Below are 21,838 nucleotides of genomic sequence, written 5' to 3'. Positions count from 1 at the left end.
TAGAGACACGGGGGTTGGGCTGTTTTACTTGTGGCTTGAAGTGTGATCATTATGGGATGCCAATTTTCTCCCTAGCAACCAAACTTAGTACCCTAGCAACGGAATAAACAAAGCCTTATATCTCCGCTTCAGAACATCTTAGAGACACGGGGGTTGGACCGTTTTACTTGTGGCTTGAAGGGGGATCATTATGGGATGCCAATTTTCTCCCTAGCAACCAAACTTAGTACCCTAGCAACGGAATAAACAAAGCCTTATATCTCCGCTTCAGAACATCATAGAGACATGGGGGTTGGACCGTTTTACTTGTGGCTTGAAGTGTGATCATTATGGGATGCCAATTTTCTCCCTAGCAACCAAACTTAGTACCCTAGCAACGGAATAAACAAAGCCTTTTATCTTCGCTTCAGAACATCTTAGAGACACAGGGGTTGGACCGTTTTACTTGTGGCTTGAAGGTTGATCATTATGGGATGCCAATTTTCTCCCTAGCAACCAAACTTAGTACCCTAGCAACGGAATAAACAAAGCCTTATATCTCCGCTTCAGAACATCATAGAGACACGGGGGTTGGACCGTTTTACTTGTGGCTTGAAGGTTGATCATTATGGGATGCCAATTTTCTCCCTAGCAACCAAACTTAGTACCCTAGCAACGGAATAAACAAAGCCTTATATCTCCCCTTCAGAACATCATAGAGACACAGGGGTTGGACCGTTTTATTTGTGGCTTGAAGGTTGATCATTATGGGATGCCAATTTTCTCCCTAGCAACCAAACTTAGTACCCTAGCAACGGAATAAACAAAGCCTTATATCTCCGCTTCAGAACATCATAGAGACACGGGGGTTGGACCGTTTTACTTGTGGCTTGAAGGTTGATCATTATGGGATGCCAATTTTCTCCCTAGCAACCAAACTTAGTACCCTAGCAACGGAATAAACAAAGCCTTATATCTCCCCTTCAGAACATCATAGAGACACGGGGGTTGGACCGTTTTACTTGTGGCTTGAAGTGTGATCATTATGGGATGCAAATTTTCTCACTAGCAACCAAACTTAGTACCCTAGCAACGGAACAAACAAAGCCTTATATCTCCGCATCAGAACATCATAGAGACATGGGGGTTGGGTCTTTAAACATGTTAGCTTTATGCTGACTTTATGCTAAATCAGGCTAGCTTTATGCTAAATGATGTAAGCTTTATTTTAAAAAGCTTCATACTTAAGCATACTAACAACAAGATAGCCTACTAAACCAAACTTCTGTCAAACTGTCTTAAATGTTCAGACCAGGCTTTGTCAAGCCAACATAAAGTTTGTCCTCAAACTTTAATATCTAGTTATGGAAGTGTACTTTTTCACCTAGCGTGCTTTCTGCCGGCCCCGGCTGCGCTCGTCAGGTTGACTGGGCGCCGTTAACTTTGCCTAACAATATAACTTTACCAGACTCTTATCAAACAAAGGAGTAACCCCTGTCAATACAATTGGATTAGCTGCCTAAAAAGTGGAGAGATGTTCGAATCAACAAACACCAATGCGACTGAATCGGATTATATCATTATTGTCGGAGGATATTGCCTTCAATGGACGAGCACAGGTAGGTCAAAACTTGCTAGCAGCTGGCTAGTTAACTACTTATAAAGCTGTAATTTGCCTATATGTATGAGTTATTATCTTGCTATCTTCCTTACCCGTATTTGCTTATTTGCGTTTTAACGTGAATTCAACCATCATTTGGACGCGGCATTGTGCCATGGTTGGTTTGTTGTTGTGTGTTACGATCGGGGAAAAGCGCAGTATCTGCGGTGTCAAAGCCGGGGAAACAAAGCCAGAACGCAGTAACGTCACTTACTGCGGTTTGCCTTGGTATTAGCATGGATTTTGTAGTTACTGCAATTTTGACACCCTCATTTCTCTGAAACGGGACAAAATTGAACCAGGAGACTTTGTCATAAGACAGAACAGATGTCATAAAGCTCGTTTCAAGCCTTAACTCCATTTTGACCAAGCGTGTAGTTACTGCGCTTTCGCTTTGGACGGCAGAATAGATAAAATAGTATTTTTGTTATCATAATCTTAATAAGAGATTAAACAAATATCCAATAGTTCTATTTTATTTATTATTTTTGGCTAATTTTAACATTTTTGTGATGCCAGTAAAAATTCTGGAATGGCAAGTTAAAAACTGAACCAAAACATTTCCTCCAGATCTACTTTATTTTATATAAAATAAGTAATATGTACAAAACAGACGAACATCAGTGGTTATATGTATAGATTCATTGTTTGGCCAAAATTATTTCTAATTCAGTGTTTCCTGTATAGGGACATGTCCCTAGCGTCCCTACCCAAATCAATCCAGTTATCAACCACTGAGTGCTTCTCCACTTCTTATCTTATCTATGTTAGCGGTAGGTAATTTATTATAAAAAATGTAAAAAGAATAAATTGTGAACATCATACTGCCATAGTGTGAATAATATGTAATCATGTAATCCATAAAAAGTAACAGTAATCTGATTACGAGTATTTTAAAATTTAGTTTAATCTACCAGGCGTCCTTCATGCAACCAGAGACGAGGTCACTTATAAGCACACATACATAAACATATTTTATATGGAACCCCTTAGAAACTCTTGGTGGCCCCCTGAGAGTCTCCGGACCCCATAAAACCCTTGCTCTAGATGATAATAATGAATGCATACCCTCTTTCTGTATTGCTTTTAGGCTTCAGTTGTCAGCATGACAGCATTTGTTATTTCTGCACCTTATACATCATTTACTTCTGTTTTTCCAAATGATGCAAAATCACTCAAGTTGTAATGCTCAAGAAAATTTATTTGACTCTGTATATGATGAACAGACTTAAAACTGATTAATAGAAAGACATCTGTGTGTGGAATCAGAAATCCTCCTGGATCACTTTCACAGTGCCATATTTGTCATATTCAGCTGTGCGCCAATTAATTACATTTGGCACTTTTACAGCTGTGCTTTGTGAATATAACCCCTTGATCTCATCCGCAGTGAGAACCTGATTCCACAAGTTCACATCTGTAATTTCACCTACAAAGCTTTGCTCTGCATCAAAATCACCCAGACGTTTATCAGGATCCTGACCGAGCACGACGTTGCCACAGGGACGGATGGTGTGACCTTTTCTGTATCTCTGGTAAATAGTGCGTTGTCCATTCATCCAAGCGGCAGTGAGACCGGTCGATGAGCTCCAGGTGAAGCACAGGTGTGTCAGAAGGTTAAGAGGCGGCAAGTTAAAACACACTACCTCACTAGAACTACTAAGATGCAAACTTATGGTTCCGTCTCTTTCAATCCAAACATTAAGCTCATCAACATCATTAGTACGGTAGGCAAAGAGAATAACCTCTCTCTTTCCTTGCAGCTCTGTGGAGACACGCATGCATAAAGTGAAAGCTGTGAGGCTCAGGGGTTTTGTTTGGGTGATTTTAACATAGCTGTTAGCAGTCTTCTCTGGAAACACAAGTATTTTATTGGCAAGACAACCTGCTGAAAAAAAGAAGACAATTAACAAACATCACTGTACAGTTTACATCCAACAGAGGTTTATAACTGGTGAGTTAGGACCCCAAAATTGTTACATTCTAAAAGGCATTCTGTCCCGTCTATGAAATCCAGATTAAAGTCTCATAAACAAATGATTATATTTGCAGCATCAAAGTTTGATTTCACATTTCAATCTTTGACATAATCTTACTCAGATATCAAGGTTATATTTTCACAGAGGGTTCTTTGCATTATGGCAGATCATTTTATGTAAACACACACAAAAAAACTTTAGCTGAGTTATTACAGACTCAGTCAAATGTTGGTGGGTTTGGTATTTTTGTTGGTACTTTATCAAATTTAAAGGATTACTCCACTTTCATTAAAGAAATCCTAATAATTTATTAACTCCCATATAGTCAAGTCAGCGTGGCCTTACGTATTACATAATCACGTGGAAAGCTCACGCATTACGTATGTGAAAGTCACACTTGCGGATCATTTTGAACAATAAACTGACACAAAGACATTAATTAGTATCATTTCACAACAACATCTTAACACTTCTCTTTTTCCACACTTGTAAACACTGGAGCGGTAGTTTTGCATGCAAGAGACTTTTTCACATGTAAAAGTTTTTTCGAATCTGGATCGTTTTGTTAGATAAGACCCTTTAGACCTGTTTTAGTCCTGTTTTCAACAAACATGTTTTCATGGTTATTCATTACAGCGAGATGGTCTTTCTGCTGGGCCTTAGGCCTGTCGCACCTCCTACGGTGCCAGGAGGACTATGCATGGCAGGGGCGTCCTCTTCCCTGAGGCAGGCCTAAACCTGGCCGCATACCACATGGCTTTGCTGCAGGGTCTTCAGCTGGGGACCACCACTCATTAACGTTTCGCCCCTTGACCCAGTACGTCTCCTGGTGGCGGGGCGGTGACCAGGGACGTCTCCCTGACACCCCCTGCAGCAAAGCCTAATTGACTCCCCAAGCCTTGTCTCGTCGTCTCAGCCAGAGCCAGTGGCTTGCTTTCTCTGCTTCCTCAGAGAGCTCCTTAGTGGATCTACTCAGTATGGCTCCTCGTTGTCCCAGGTCCCTGAGCAGGCATGATGTTGATCTGCCCACAAAGCCTCTGGCTCCCACTTCCACCGGGTACAACCTCACACTCCATCCGCTTTCTCTACACTCCGCGACCAAGTCTGTGTACTTTGCCTTCTTTCTCTCATATGCAGCTTCCAGTCCCTCCTCCCATGGCACTGTCAGCTCGATCAGTATCACTGACTTTACAGCTACAGACCACAGCACCACATCTGGTCTTAATTTGGTGCTGCATATCTCCTGTGGGAAATGGAGTTGCCTTCCCAGATCTACTTCCATCTTCCACTCCGCCCCTGATGTTAATAACTTGGCGGGTGGTCTCTTGCTGGTATGCCTTGCGGATTCACCCTGCCTGAGGAAGTGGATCCTGGATCGGCTCTGTGTTGGACTTTGCTGGTTTGCCTCCTGCCGACATTTCTCCAGCACCTCTGCCAACTTCCTGAGCACTTGGTCGTGCCGCCATCTAAGCCGACCTTGTATCAGCGCTGTTTTACAGCCTGATAGGACATGCTGGAGTGAGGCGTTGATAGTCCCACAGAGATCGCAGGATTGTTCTGTTCCAAGCCATTGGTGGAGGTTTTTTGGGCACGGGAGGGTGTTGTATGTTGCCCTGATGAGGAAACTGAGCCGAGCCTGTGGCAGTTTCCAGAACTCTGCCCAGCTGATTGTTCGGCTCGCGATGCCCTCCCACGTTGTCCATCGCCCCTGCTGCCCCTGTGTCACAGACCTTACTCTGAGCTCCTCCTGCTCAATCCTGGTGACCTCTGCTACCACTAGGTCCTTCCTCTCCTTCCTACTTGCCTTGGACCATAGAATTGGTGGCTCGCTCCATCCAAGGCCTGCCTGCCCTGTCTGGACCATGCCCACAATTTGCTGATGTTGTAATCTTCCAATCACCTTCTGCACCTCCTCCTTCGCCCTCCATTTCCTTCCAGTCTCAACTCTGGCATTTGCATCAGCCACTGTCCTGTCGGCGGAGTCCCTTAATTCCATCACCAGCCTTGCCTTCTCCTGCCTATAGCCCAAGGTTATGGATTTTAGGGGTAACTGAAGTGCATTACATCCATACAGACCAGCAGCCGAAAAGCATCGTGGTAGGCCGAGCCATTTGCGGATGAAGGAATTGGCTTTTGCCTCCATCCGGCTTACTGCTGATGAGGTAACCTCACACAGCTTCAGCGGCCACATCACTCTTGGGTACAGGGTGAAGTGATAACACCACACCTTGTACTTCCCAGGTAACTGGCTAGCGTCGATCCTAGACAGGCCTTCAAGTAGCTGCTGAAGGATGATTTTCCCCATATCTTTGTCTGAGAGACCAGATGTGTACAGTCTTCCCAAGCTTCGGATAGGCTGATCCGCGATGCGGGGGATGTCTTCCCCGCTGATGGTGAAGGTGACTCTGTCATTTCTCTCCCCCTTTCTCAATGAGAGGCTCCTCGACTTCTGCGGCTTGAACTTCATTCTGGCCCAGGTGATCAGCTCATCCAGCCTCTTAAGCAGCCTGACTGTACATGGGGCAGTTCGTAACAAGCAGGTAATGTCATCCATATAGCTCCTTAGGGGCGGGAGCCTCTGGCCTGCAGGCAGCCGGACACCACCCACCACCTGCCTAGCCCCGATCAAGATCACTTCAAATGCTGCCACAAAGAGGATTGGAGAAATGGAACATCCCATTGCGATCCCTACTTCCAGTTGTTGCCAGCCAGTAGTAACATTCTTCAGTACAAAGCACATGTACATTTCCTGGTAGTAGTTCATTATCATGGTCCTGATGTTGTCTGGGATGTAGAAGAATTCCAATGCGTGGGCAATCAGCAGGTGTGGCACTGACCCATAGGCATTTGCTAGATCTAGCCATATGACATGCAGATCTGTCTTCTCCCTTTTAGCCATCTGGATCTGTTCCCAAATCATGGAAGCATGTTCTACACAGCCAGGGAAACCTGGAATCCCGGCTTTCTGACAACTGGTATTAATGTAGTTGTTCTCTGTGAGGTAGGTGGTCACTCTTCTTGCCATCACAAAGAAAATTTTCCCCTCCACATTCAATAGAGCTATGCTTCTAAATTGCTCAATGGTCTTAGCGTTCTGTTGTTTGGGAATAGCGACTGCCACTGCCCTCTGCCACTCGGATGGTATGGTCTGCTTATTCCATGTGGTTCTCATCAGGGTCCATAGCAGCTTCAGCACTCCTGGGCAGTGCTTATACAGTTTGTAAGGTATCCCATTCGGGCCTGGTGCTGAAGCAGATCTTGCCCGCTGGATCACCTGCTTGATCTCCCTGAACTTTGGTGGTGATGCATCAAACAGGGCTGATGGTTCTGAAGGTCTAGGCACATAACCTGGTGAATCTAGGGGTTTATTCCTTGCTGGGTCACTATACTGAGTGTGGATGTATTCCTGCAGTTCTTCTTTGGAAACATCCAGAATTCCGCTTGTCTTCTCCTCAAGGAGGCTGCGTGCATACCGGAATGGGTTTCTGAAGAAATTGGATCTTTCCTTCTCCTTCCTTTTCCTCCGCCTTCTAATGCGTTCTGCCCTCCTGAGGTTAGCAAGACGTTGTCTTATCTCATCCCAGAGGGTTTTCAGACCCTCCTTCTCAGGCTCTTCTGCCTTCCTCCAACGCTTGCGGAGCTGCCTTCTGCTTATCAGAAAAAGCTCTTGTCACCTACATGGAACAATTTCTTAGAAATCACAGCAAATTGTCTTAATAAAAGTGGTTTTTTTTGTAGAATATAAGTGTTTTCATGGTAATAGATAGGAAGTAATAATTATAATCTAGCAATACACTTCAGATAATCTTACAAAAAACACAACTTGACTAGTAAGCTTTTAGTCTTTATTTGTAGTAAAACACAGTAACCACAAATTTACTGCGATCTCACCACAATTATCAAATGTGATCCATGTCATGTCCAAAAATTACCCAAAAAGCTAAGAAGCATTAAATGTTGGCACTGTGTCACAACTTGATGCCTGATGTTAAATATGCGTCCTGAAGCAAAACCTCTTGTGTAGAAGAGTCAAATTCTGCCTTTGGACAAAATATGATTTACTAAATAATAAATATAAAATGTATTACCATTACCAGATCCTGATGTCATAGACAGCAAACAGAGGAAAACTGCTAACATCAACATCTTGCTGCAGATAAAAAAACAGAGCATGAAAAATAATGAAAAAATCATCAATATAATATTTCAAATTGACAGTTAATAGTTGATCACTGAATTAAAAAGAATTTAAAACCCCTAGCAGGCTTGACTTAAAATAAAAAAAAATGCAATTTTGTAATTGTATATATAACAGGACCCCTGCACATCATCTTTATGTACACCAATAGTTTCTAGAACTATAAAAGGAAAGAAGTATTATACTATTTACTTTATTAATGGCATCGTATTAATATTTAATCACTACTGTATGTGTATAAAGCAATAATGTGTAATAAACGGTTTATATATCTTTATACAACAGTTCTTTCTGGTTCTCGAATCTGATTGGCTAAGACCTATGCGATATTGTGCTAATATCGGCACTGTAACCGCTTCACCTTTCGTATCATTCCGCCATCTAGTGAATGGAGGTCCTAAACAGGCTCATCTCTGAATGGAAAAACACAGACGCGCTGTTTTGAATCACTCTCCGTGTATCTCATTAGTTTACTAGCTCATAAATCAGTCTGTGAATCCCCAATCGGAAGTTATTATTGGATGTTACGTTAAAGTTAATGGGAGAAATGTCTTGTCACATCGTGTGGAAGATTAACACTTGGAAAGAGGAATATAAACACTCGTTTTTTTTTCTGGAGCTATATCTCTTATCAGAACGCGAAAACACCGTGGAACTGCAGGTAAGCACCGCAGCTTTTAAATGTGGACATTGATCATTTACTTTATCGTGACCTGACTATTAAAACATGTTATGAGATATCGCCACTGATATAACGTTATTTATAAGCAGCATGCAAAAACATCTCTCTGACACTTATAAAAAAACGTTTTATATAGTACTGACAAGAACAAAGTTTAATAATAATAATCGAGTGCTCGTATCACGTTAAGAATAAATGAGAAAGCAATAGTAACGTTATACAAGTAGTTTTATTAACTTTTACCTCGCGCCAAAACAATAACAACACAAAAGACACTAAATATGAATTAAAAAACAAGTAATAGTTTGATCACGACACCAAATACTGCTGATTTGATCTCATTTTGACGATCATAAACAAACAAGGCCAACATGAGAGCCAGGGTATCTCTTTCAGAAATGTAGCCCAGAGAGGGCGGTGGTCAGCGGGGCGAGTGAACGTCCGCTCATGCTTTGGTTCTCATTCGTACCGAATCTCACTAAGCAAACGTTCAAACAGGCGCTATCTTTACTAATTGACTGCAGATTTAAATATAATACATATACATTCTCGACTGAACTAATCTTTAAACTACACTTTGTGACCAAGAAACGGTAATATAAAGAAACGGCTTTTCCGTCCATTGAGTTGTTATGAGCTTCAAAGCAGCCGAAAGTTTTACCTTTCATTCTGGCCGCCCTCAAATCCGTGGCGGAAGAAGTAGTTCTCAAACAAAGAGGCTTTTAAAATAACTCCGTTGTTGTTTTCTAGTTTTCGTTTTTCAAACGTGTGCCATCGAACTGTTGTATAAAAGCAATATCCGGCACTCGGCCTCCGGCCTCGTGCCTCTGGCCTAATCACAGCCGTGATGATATAGAGCTATATCACACTCCTACTCGAGCGATATTGCTTAATTAAAAGAAGAGGTTCAAGTGCAGAATACTCACCACATACAGCTTGATATTAATATAAGAGAAGTTCAGTCAGATCAAGTGAACGGTTTATCTGATCACAACTGAGTGAGTCTTGAGAATTTAAATGCATCAGGGGTTGAGCTTAAACTCAGATAGGAGGACCCAAACATATTAATGACTTTTTTAACATGCATGGGCAGTTGATGTAACATAGTCTAATTACAAATATATATTTTTATTATATGGCTAGTTTAATGGAGGCACACAGAATAGATTGCACATAGATACTTTCATGAATTTAGGAGTGACTTAGAGACAATTTAACAATTAAATGTAATAATGAATCTTGTTGTCATCTGTATGTACAGGACTGTGACATCACCAAAAGGGATTTTTGGACTTGGTTACTAGTCTATAAAATGATAAAGTGTGTACAAATCCGACAGAAACTGGGCACATAATCCATTTCTCCGGTGACTGACAGTCTGTCGCTCTTCTACTTTGTTTCCAACCTGAAAACAACTTGCACGGACATATCTTAATATACATCAGTGCCCTTTGTTTTGCCTCAAAGATACACAAGTAATGTTTTTAGTAAGGCATGTTTGTTATATTTCATAATTAAATAAGGCCGTGTCCTGTCCGAGAAATCACCCCTATATTTTGCAATAAGGTTGATCACATACAGTCTGATGCATAAGTCTGATTCAGTGTAAACTAAGATTTAAATATTGAGATAATACTTACTGTAACTTACTTCTGTCTTAACTGTTAGCACATCATACTATTGCAAAATCTGTTATTTCTACAACACTTTTGTTATTCATTCTGTATAAAACATGTCGTATGTTATCTACTTGCTAATGTTAACACAGTTTACATACTATGCACATACTGTAAAAAAATGCAGCAAAGTTAAAAAAAACTTGGTTTTGCCAGTCAATTCAACCTACTATTTTATGTTTTGGTTGTGATAAGTTGACATATATAAAGTAAATTTGAAATTGTTTAACTTCAATTTTTAAGTTAAGTAGCATAAAAATATATGTTGATTTGGCAAAACTGTTGCATATTTTTTACTGTGCACCAGTTGCCTTATAAAACAAGCAACATAAAATACAGTATGTTGTACTAAAAATTTTTACAAACCCCAATTCTAAATAAAGTTATTTATAAAGTAAAATAAAGAATGCAATGATTTGCCAACCTTTTTCTACTTCTTTCTAATGTCTATTCTCATCTCCCACCATAAAATAATGCATTTGTATGATCATGGCAAATATTAACATATAAGATTAATTTGTAATTAAAAGTTTTTCACTTTATCGCTTTCCCCACAATTGACAAAAAAAACATTGCCATGAAAATAAAATGTGTTCTTGGTGAGTTTTTATGATTATCTAAAATACCGCGATTACCAAATTTTGTGTATATTTTGATAATCTGAATCTGATCTCTAACAAAATTCCTTCACAAAAATGCAATTATTTCAGCTTTTTGCAAGATTAGAGTCAAGATTATAGATAGGGTGACACGTTTTTTCCCCGTTTTGTTTGTTTATTGTTTGTTTAAAGGCAGAGGATCTTTTCCTTCATTTGACATATTTGTATGTTTATACATTTTTAGAGGAACATTTTCCTGGAAGATTTTTTGTGAAACTTTTGTAAAAAGCAGAAAAAATTCTGGCGGGCAACTTTTCAAAAAAAGGCTGCTGGGAAATGAGTTAAGTTGGTTATTTTCATGGTTTTATTTTCATGGCAATGTTTTTTTGGTTGGTCAGCTTGAATTTCAAATTTTTCTCAGTACCAAGTGAAATTTCTTGTATTTTTGCACCTGTTGAGATAAAAAAAATTCACTTGTTATTTTTAATTAAAAACAGAGTTGTCAGAGTTCATTTGATCTTTGTTGATGTTGTTTAACCTGATATTGATGTTTCTTTCTGTTTCATTTCTCCAGGATGGAGGATCAGGACAAGTCAGGCTTTTAGGCATCCAGCGACATGCCAACCAGGCGTCCTTCATGCCAACCAGAGACAAGGTTACTTATAAGCACACATACATAAACTTATTTTATATGGAACCCCTTTAGAAACCCTTGGTGGCCCCCTAAGAGTCTCCGGACCCCATAAAACCCCTGCTCTAGATGATATTAATGAATGCATTCCCTCTTTCTGTATTGCTTTTAGGCTTCAGTTGTCAGCATGACGGCATTTGTTATTTCTGCACCTTATACATCATTTACTTCTGTTTTTCCAAATGATGCAAAACCACTCAAGTTGTAATGTTCAAGAAATTTTATTTGACTCTGTATATGATGAACATATTTAAAACTGATTCATAGAAAGACATCTGTGTGTGAAATCAGACATCCTCCTGGATCACTTTCACAGTGCCATATTTGTCAAATTCAGCTGTGCGCCAATCAATTACATTTGGCACTTTAACAGTGTTGTGTGAATATAACCCCTTGATTTCTTTCGCAGTGAGAACCTCATCCCACAAGTTCACATCTGTAATTTCACCTACAAAGCTCTGCTCTGCATCAAATTTATCTGAAACTTTATCATAATCCTGACCGAGCATCACTGTGCCACCGGGACGGATGGTGTGACCTTTTCTGTATCTCTGGTAAATAGTGCGTTGTCCATTCATCCAAGCGGCAGTGAGACCGGTCGATGAGCTCCAGGTGAAGCACAGGTGTGTCAGAAGGTTAAGAGGCGGCAAGTTAAAACGCACTCCTTTACTAGAACCACCAAGATACAAACTTATGGTTCCGTCTTTTTCAATCCAAACATTAAGCTCATCAACATCAACCCTATGGTAGGCAAAGAGAATAACCTCTCTCTTTCCTTGCAGCTCTGTGGAGACACGCATGCATAAAGTGAAAGCTGTGAGGTTTAGGGGTTTTTCTGGAGTGATTTAACTCTTTTTCATGATTTTCACAAAAGTTGAATGCCTTCCAGAAAATGTTCTGAAGCAAAGTCTCTTGTGTAGAACAGTCAAATTCTGCCTTTGCAAAAAAATATGATTTACTAAATAATACATTTAAAATGTGTTAACATTACCAGATCCTGATGTCATAGACAGCAAACAGAGGAGGAAAACTGCTAACATCAGAATTTTGCTGCAGATAAAAAAGCATGAAAATAATTAAAACATCATAAATGTAATATTTTAAATTGACACTTAATAGTTGGTTAACCACTGAATTAAAAAGAAATTAAACCCCTAGCAGGCTTGACCTAAAATTAAAAATAAAGCAATTTTATAATTTTAGAACAGGACCCCTGCACATCATCTTTATATACACCAATAATTTCTAGGCCTATAAAAGGAAAGACTAATTATTATACTATTTACTTTACTAATGCATGTCTATATATCTTTAAAAGAAGAGGTTCAAGTGCAGAATACTCACCACATACAGGTTGATATTAATATAAGAGAAGTTGAGTCAGATCAGGTGAACGGTTTATCTGATCACAACTGAGTGAGTCTTGAGAATTTAAATGCATCAGGGGTTGAGCCCAAACTCAAATAGGAGGACCCACGGATGCCCAAATTTGTCAATGTTTTTTTTTAACATGCATGGGCAGTTCATTAAACACCCAGGGGTGGTTAGCTTAAGCCAGGACTAGGCCTTAGTTTAATTAGAAAATATAACTAGTTTTAAACAACATGTCTTACTAAAAACATTACTTGTGTGCATTGAGGCGAAAAAAGGGCACTGATATATTTTAAGATTAGTTTCAACTCGACCAGTTATCATTTTCACGTTTTCACGCCGCGCAACTGGCTTTTAAAGAGGATAAGAGATGAGACTCTTGTTGGTTTATTGCACATTAGGCCCAAAACACACCCATTACTCATTATGAGAATAGGAACAACCCTTTTAGACTGTGCACCAGGCGCATAGACCATTTTCCCCTTCATTAAATTAGCAAAAGAGGATTTGGATACATTATTTTACACTGTGCGCTGTGCACTTTACGCCATGCGCTGAGATTGTTAAAATAGGGCCCTTTATGTTGATATAGCTTTAGTTTTGTACCAGAAAAAATTGCAAGAAAATGACTGTCACTGAATCAAGACCTAACAGTAGACCTAGTTGTAACAATAGTGTTCCTCTACAGTACTTGTATTTTATTTGTTGACGTGACCCGCAGCAGACATTGACTGTATGTCATACACTTTTCAGCAGGTAGTGTAAGTATCCTACATGAAATGCATAAATAAAATCATTTCAGACAGTGAATAAATCCTTATATTACCAGTTTGTTGTAAAGTAATCTCCATCAGGTATGCAGTAAAGAATAGAAAAAGTACCTCATTGTTAAAAATGTATGAATACAAGTATGTACATACTGTTACAAAAAAGTAAACTGTAAGGAAAAGAAAGAGTGTTAAGATAAAAGCTAATATTTGACATCATGTCAGGATCCCGAATGTATGTATAAAGCTTCTCAGAGTACAATTTTAGTCTTAATTGTGTCAAAATTCTAAGAATGACGTCATTTTACTCTTATTCCTAGACTTAAGAATATGTTTGGTTTATAAAGCCTCCTAAGTAAGACTAGGTCTCAGCTCCTAAATGATTTAAGAGAGCTGGAGAGGTCTCTTAACCTAGTTAAGAGTAACAAGAGGGCAGCAGAGAAGGGGAGATCATGCACTTTACAACAAAGAATGTGTTAGAAGTACTTTAATTCAAATGTATTTTTATAGCACTTTTGAAAAAAATTGTTGCATTGTTGCAAAGCAGAAAATGTACAATATATACATGTTAGTAGTATATAGACAGTAGATAGGAATTAATATAACATGAAATATAAATGGTATAGGGTGGTTGTTGTAGTGGCCTAGTGGTTCATGTAGGTTGTCTACAAACCGGAAGGTTCGTGGTTCAATCCCCGGCTCCACTGGACCAAGTGTATTACACAATATAATATACAGTATAAGATGTATATTAGTGAAACTTATTCAAGTGCTTGCACAGTACCAAGAATTTATGGGATTATCAAGACAGCAATGGTATATACTTAAATGTATATAAATCTGAATAATATACACTGTTAAAAGTTAAAGTTGGATCAAATTATTGATAAGGCCTACAATTTACTGTTTTTTCAACTTAAATTTCTCAGTTTAAGTGAAATAATTGAAGTTAAAAATGTTTAAATATTAGCTGTTACCAATTGAAGTAAGTTTTTAAGTAGACCCGCTTTTACATTTTACAGTTTATGATAGTTAAATAAAATACCATAAAATGTAAACCAAATCTACAATAAAAAATGTGAAGTATCTACAAGATTGCAGTGACACTATAAAGTGATATTAATAGAGTATAAAACCCTGACCCAAAACATAATGTTAGCAATGTTAGCAGTGAGCAAGCCAAAGGTGAAAGTGACAAAGATGGCAAAAATTACAAATGTGTTTAAGTGGAGAAATCCAACTGAACTTGATCATCTTGTTTGGGCTTGATCATCAAAGTATTTTTATCTAAGTGTTTGCAAACTTTAGTCTTTTCTTTATTAACAGCTCGTGAGTAAAATCAAAATGATGTGATTCATCATCTTAATTTTTAAAATAGTATTAAGTTTGTCTATTTCATTATGTCAAAACTTAATCAAAATGGTGCAAAATCGTGTAAAATAAATGCATGTACTTATTTGTAATATTGTTAAACATTTCATGAAGCAAATTTAAATTAAAATATTTAAATACTAATATAACTTGGATGTCTTCATGATTCATAAATGTATGGTGTCACATGCTGCTGTGACTGTATAACATTGCCGGCTTTCTATTGGCTGATTCAGAGGTTAAGGGCGGCCATTTTAGGTTGAAATCATTGTAGTCCTCAAGTCAGCACTTAAGAATGAGTCTTACACTTTACTGAAATTTGCTTTCAGCCTCTTTATAAACGTCTCCTGCTTTCAGACGGGTCCTACTCCTTACTAAGAATTTTTTGACACTTAAGTCATAGCTTAAGACTATTCTTAAGAGCATTTCTGAGATGTTTATACATACGGGCCCAGGGATTAGACTAGTCTTAAATTAAAATAAAAAACAACTTACATATTTTAAAATACATCAGTGCCCTTTGTTATGGCTTTGTTAATTAAAAGGCACACAATTAATATTTTTAGAAAGGCTTGTTTGTTATATTTCATAATTAAAATAGTCGTGTCCGAGAAATCACCCCTATATTTTGCAATAATGTTGATCACATACAGTCTGATGCATAAGTCTGATTCAGCGTGAACTAAGATTTAGACATTGAGATAATACTTACTGTAACTTACTTCTGTCTTAACTGTTAGCACATCCTACTATTGCAAAATCTGTTATTTCTACAAAACTTTTGTTATTCATAAAACATGTCGTGTAGTAGATATTTTTATTGTTTGTTTATTTTTATTTTAAATGTGTATTTGCTATTTTACTCAGAAATGTTTCTAATTGTTTTAATGATTGTTTAACTGTGAGAAAGGCTTTGACGGAGATATTTCAGTCTATTAAACATCATGTGTCTCTGCAAATTAGGAAGTGCATAGAAAGTGCATACCCAGGTCAGCAGAAGTCCAAATGAGTATTAAAATGTCAATGGTTCTTTTTAAGAAATATGAAGGTTTACAAAAGATCAGGGCCCGTATGTATAAAACATCTCAGAAATGCTCTTAAGATTAGTCTTAAGCTATGACTTAAGTGTCAAAAAAATCTTAGTAAGGAGTAGGACCAGTCTGAGAATAGAAGACGTTTATAAAGAAGCTGAAAGCAACTTTCAGTAAAGTGTAAGACTCATTCTTAAGTGCTGACTTAAGTGCCGCAAACTAGGACTACAATGATTTCAACACAAAATGGCCGCCCTTAACCTCTGAATCAGCCAATAGAAAGCCGCCAATGTTTTACAGTCACAGCAGCATGTGACACCATACATTTATGAATCATGAAGACATTCAAATTATATTAGTATTTAAATATTTTAATTTAAATTTGCTAAATGAAATGTTTAACAATATTACAAATAAGTACATGCATTTATTTTACACGATTTTGCACCATTTTGATTAAGTTTGAACATGTTAATGAAATATACAAACGTAATGCTATTTAAAAAAAGCTTTTGATTTCACTCACAAGCTGTTTATAAAGAAAAGACTAAGTTTGCAAACACTTAGATAAAAAAAATACTTTGATGATCAAGCCTGAACAAAATGATCAAGTTAAGTTGGACTTCTCCACTTAAACAAAGTTTTAATTTTTGCCATCTTTGTCACTTTCTTTGGCTTGCTCACTGCTAACATTGCTAACATCATGTTTTGGGTCAGGGTTTTATACTTTATTAATATCACTTTACATAATGATGTCACTGCAACCTTGTATATACTTCGCAATTTTTGAGGTTGATAATGCTATTGTAGATTTTATTTACATTTTTATGGTATTTTATTTACCTATCATAAACTTTAAAATGTAAAAGCGTCTCTACTTAAAAACTTACTTCAATTGGTAACACCTAATATTTAAACATTTTTAACTTTAATTTTTTCACTTAAACTGAAAGATTTAAGTTGAAAAAACATGACATTTTTAGGCATTATCAATAATTTGATTCAACTTTAACTTTTTACAGTGTATTTTATTCAAATTTATATACCATTTAAGTATATACAATTGCTCTCTTAATAATCCCATAAAAATTCTTGGTACTGTGCTAGCACTTAAATATGTTTTTTTTTTTACTAATATACATCTTATACTGTAATTATATTGTGTAATATAATATACATTGTATAAAAACCTTATACTCTTTATATTTCATGTTATGTTAATTTCTATCTACTGTCTATATACTACTAACATGTATATATTGTACGTTTTCTGCTCTGCAACAATGCAACAATATTTTTTTTCAAAAGTACTATAGAAATATATTTGAATTAAAGTAATTCTAACAAATTTTTTGTTGTAAAGTGCATGATCCTCTGCCTCTCTGCTGCCCCCTTGTTACTCTTAACTAGGTTAAGAGACCTCTCCAGCTCTCTTAAATAATTTAGGAGCTGAGACCTAGTCTTAACACTTAGCAGGCTTTATAAATCAAACGTATTTTTAAGTCTAGGAATAAGAGTAAAATGACGTCATTCTTAGAATTTTGACACAGTTAAGACTAAAATTTTACTCTGAGCGGCTTTATACATACGGGCCCAGATATGTAAGTTTACGTAAAAGGAAGTATGAAATGTTCTGCACAGATAGCTGACCTTTCAACCTGTAATGTTGTGGCCACCTAGAAGAGCTTTGGGACAGAAATTCACTGAGCCCATTGCTCCCAAATTCTTGTAAAATCGTAGACCTTTATCCCTTGACCATTAAATTATATATTTAAGCAATATCGCTCGAGTAGGAGTGTGATATAGCTCTATATCATCACGGCTGTGATTAGGCCAGAGACAAATACAGCCTTGATGATATAGAGCTATATCACACGACTATGAGAGTCAACAGTTCGACGGCACACGTTTGAAAAAAGAAAACTAGAAAACATTTTAAAAGCCTCTTTGTTTGGGAACTACTTCTTCTGCCACGGATTTGAGAGCGGCCAGAATGACAGGTAACACTTTTGGCTGCTTTGAATCTCATAATAACTCAATGGACGTTTCTTTATATTACTGTTTCTTGGTCACAAAGTGTAGTTTAAAGATTAGTTCAGTTGAGAATGTATTTTTATATTTTAATCTGCAGTCGATTAGTAAAGATAGCGCCTGTTTGAATGTTTGCTTAGCAAGATTCGGTACGAGAACCAGAGCATGAGCAGACGTCAGTGTTCACTATTGCTTTCCCATTTAATCTTAATGCGATACGAGCACTCAATTATTATTAGACTTTGTTCTTGTCAGTACTATATAAAACTGTTTTTTATAAGTGTCAGATAGATGTTTCTGCATGCTGCTTTTTTTTCAACAACAGTTGTACAGTATGTTATCTATTAAACTTCTTGCTAATATTAACACAGTTTAGGCACAGCTCACTGTAAATTACAACAAGTTAACATTTTTAAAAAATTATGCACAGTTGCCTTATAAAACAAGCAACATAAATATGAACATTATGTTGTGCTAACAAACCTCAATTATATAAATAATAAAATTATATATTATATATATTATATAAATTATATAAACAATGTTTGGAATAGCCGTAACAATTTTACATGTGAAAAGTCCATAATCCTGTGCGTTATGATATCGACATTTTCATCAAATATTAAACGAACTACACAAACAGTGCTGGAATTGACTTCAATGTTATCTGACAGTAAAAAGATGATCTAAAGAGACTTCACTGATGGTTTGTGTAAATGAAATGAATAAAGGAGTGTTTTCTCAATGATATTCACCGTCTTTCAGACATCATATGGAGGAAAAACTCAACAACAGTCATGAATCTGAGATCTCTAGTGTCTGTACTTGATTGGCAGTTCTCTCGTCCAATGAAAGACTGACCCAGTCTATATAAAGATTGTGTGAATGAAGTTACTGTGAGTGCTGTCATATTTTATCTTCATATATTATTAGATTGTCTGAATACAAACTTTAATCCAGCAGATATTATTGTAGAGTAGTACAGATACAGACTCCACTCTTACACTCTGAGGCTATTTTGGGGATTTTCGCCTGGATTTGGCTTACCCAATTTCAAAAGCTTCTCATACCCACAAGCAGAGGTGCACATACAAAAGTTTGGTATCATTTTACAGGAAACCCTTTGAAATTACATAAAACACTGTTAAAAGTGCTCAACATGGTTGTATGTGTTGTCAGTCCTCTTATAAACACAAAAATAAATAGGCACTTTTTGATGTTTTTTTTTCTAAAGTTTTTATTTGAAAGTGTATAACTCTGGCCTTGAGTGGTAACGAAACCTGCAGACAGTTTTGTTTGATTCCAGCAATTGCCAGCTTACAGGGGAAAACTGATTTTTTTTCTTTCATTATAAATGCAAAAGTTACTTTACTCCAACTGATGGGAGGAATAATACCCTTTTTGTATTTAATTTCAGCATAAAGATATTTGAAGTGCTCCCATAACCACATACAGTAGAATAAATGCAATATTTATATATAATTTTGCAGAAAACCCTTTGAAGTTACATAAAAAGCTGCTGTTTGTGACAAATAGTGTTATTTATGTTGTTTTTCATATGATAAAACCCAAATTTTATTTTGTTATATTGTAAACACTGTCTTTGATAGTGTATAACTCTGGTTCTGTGTGCTCTAGCAGACTGCAGACAGTTCTGGTTGTTACCAGCAGCAGACAGTAAACACACAAAAAAAGAATGAACTCTTTAGCATGTCGCATTCAAAAGATATTCTTATTTTACTGAACGGTGTGAAAACACATTTTTCATATAAATATTAATTTTTAGTTTTGCGCATATAATAAATAGCAAGGGATTATTAATGAACACAACCAAAGAAAATGCTGTGAATGGACTCATTTTTTAGAGTAGGACCTAAGAGAAAAGATGGTGTAGCATTTGTGTCTATCTGTGCTATCTGAGGCAGTCCACACTCAAGTTTCCCATATGTTTACAAAAGACGATTTTTTACCTCATTATTCATTCGACGATTGTTGGATATGTGTTGATAATAGAACAAAAATAATGCTGTAGCCTTATTCCTGAGAATGAGAGCTTCCATTTGATATAAGACTTGCCCATGTTTGACATACTTGAAAAATATGAAATATGAATATTAAATCATATAAAAAATTGTGGGGGGGTGACAGTGTAAATTAAGTGTAACTAACTTTCTTACAGTAAAACATATCTCAAAGTGATGCATATCTGCAGAAAGTAGAGAGTCTAAGCTTTCATATGTGTTACTCGGTCCATGACAGACCACTAAAAATTAAAGGAATATTTTATAAATAATTCTGGACCTTGTACAGGGTCCACAGAGTCAAACAAGTCAAATATTTGATGATAGTAGGAGGTTTAGTAAAGTCTGATCACTGCTTTACATCTCATCACACGCTTCAGTACTCTGTGTGTTTATAACAGTCTGACTTTATAACACAGTGCTGGAAAAACAACAAATACACAAAATGAATCTCTTCATCATCACCTTCATCTGGATTCTTGGGGGTTTTATTCAAGGTAACAGAAATTCATCTTTATTTAAAATATTTTAACTTATTTTTCTTTTTTTAACAAACTTTTTTCTTCTCAACAGAATCCAGAGGAGTTACTGTAACTCAGAGTAAAGCTCAATCTGTTTCTGTTGGACAAACCGTCAATATAAAGTGTACAACTGATACTGGAATAGATGGCTGGGGTTTATCTTGGTATCAGCAGAAACCTGGAGAAACTCCTAAACTCCTCATTAGGGCAGCAGATGTTCGTCATGGTGACACTTCACAGAGATTCAGTGGCAGTGGATTATCTGGTGGTACAGATTTTACTCTGAGCATCAGTGGAGTTCAGACTGAAGATGAAGGAGATTATTACTGTCAGAGTGGACACATCATCAGTGGTAGCATAGTGTTCACACAGTGATAAAGAGTCGTACAAAAACCTCCTTCAGTCAGACTGCACAGATACACCTGACAGATACTGCAGCTGCACACATGCACGCACGAACACACACACTAAAAGTGTATTAAATTCATTTAGTTTTCCAAATTTAGATAGTGTCTCTTAATATGACATGAATCTGATCAACAACAGTTTAACTCATGAGCTTTAGTTGTGACTCTTTCTGTCTATAAAGGGTTCAGTTAAACTCTTTAGCGTTCTGTAACAGAACTTATCTTACAATTTCTTTGTGTTTTTGTCACATGACATAACTGAAGATAACTTTAATGATGAACAAGAAAGAGGTTCCTAGATTTAATAATATTAGTTAACTCTTTAACTGCTGACCACGACCGTGCACAGGGTTGTGGCCCGGTGGCAAGAGCCAATGTCCCTCTTCCCTCCTCCCCTGAGGTGCCCCTCTCACCAAATGCCAACATGTTCTGTTACCGCTCTGCTAAAGATCCAGCCGTCCGCCCCGCAGCATCTCTTACAATCTGTACAATCTCTGGAGAGCGATGATAGTTTGGGAAGTTTGTTGCATTAAACATTAGATTAATTACATTACCTCAGTTTTTGAGCTGCTGATTTAGTCATTTGGTAGTTTTTGTATTTCTGTCGGTAATGATTTCTAATGGTTGCTGTTGTTGGCAGACAAAAAAATTTAAAAAATAAAGAAAGAAAAAATGCCTTCACAAAAAGAAGACAGAAGGGACAGTGAGGCTGTAAAGGCAGTTCAACATTGCAAACATGGATTCAAACCTCCAGCACATAAATCATATACAATTATTAGCAGTTTTCTCACACTTTAATTTTTATGAAATATATTTTCCATTATAATAATTTCTCTTAGTTGATACTAATTTAT

The 21,838-nt window shown here is 37.1% G+C and overlaps 3 protein-coding genes and 1 gene segment (V, D, J or C); 1 reads left to right on the top strand and 3 right to left on the bottom strand.

Annotated features, from left to right (window-relative positions):
- Positions 1–12,996, bottom strand: part of LOC129426208 (C-reactive protein-like) — a 36,428-nt gene extending 23,432 nt beyond the window's left edge. Inside the window, 2 exon segments of the mRNA XM_073864298.1 lie at positions 7,707–7,768; positions 12,809–12,996. Of these exon segments, the coding sequence (XP_073720399.1) occupies positions 7,707–7,768; positions 12,809–12,813 (67 nt within the window). The 5' untranslated portion in view covers positions 12,814–12,996.
- Positions 2,835–3,546, bottom strand: LOC141362022 (C-reactive protein-like; the record flags this gene model as incomplete). The annotated part of the gene is made up of 1 exon (XM_073863592.1): positions 2,835–3,546. A coding segment is annotated over one exon (642 nt), but the record flags the coding sequence as incomplete, so codon positions are not given.
- LOC141362188 (C-reactive protein-like) lies at positions 11,679–12,325 on the bottom strand. The gene has a single exon (XM_073864303.1). It carries the CDS (start codon positions 12,262–12,264, stop codon positions 11,752–11,754), a length of 513 nt encoding a protein of 170 aa, XP_073720404.1. The 5' UTR covers positions 12,265–12,325; the 3' UTR covers positions 11,679–11,751.
- A 7,505-nt stretch (positions 12,997–20,501) lies between the features above and the next one.
- LOC141362085 (immunoglobulin kappa variable 1-12-like) lies at positions 20,502–20,952 on the top strand. The segment is given in 2 exon segments: positions 20,502–20,553; positions 20,630–20,952. Coding segments are annotated over 2 exon segments (375 nt in total).
- Positions 20,953–21,838: the final 886 nt, after the last annotated feature.

Source organism: Misgurnus anguillicaudatus, chromosome 25, assembly GCF_027580225.2.
Source record: "Misgurnus anguillicaudatus chromosome 25, ASM2758022v2, whole genome shotgun sequence".
NCBI classification, from domain to species: Eukaryota; Metazoa; Chordata; class Actinopteri; order Cypriniformes; family Cobitidae; genus Misgurnus; species Misgurnus anguillicaudatus.
The sequence above is the reverse complement of the archived record's forward strand: the minus strand, read 5'-3'. Positions and strand labels throughout refer to the sequence as shown.

What these genes read in the sequence shown, in the direction of transcription:
- LOC141362188 (XM_073864303.1), bottom strand. Translation starts at nt 12,264, where the DNA reads ATGCGTGTCTCCACAGAGCTGCAAGGAAAGAGAGAGGTTATTCTCTTT.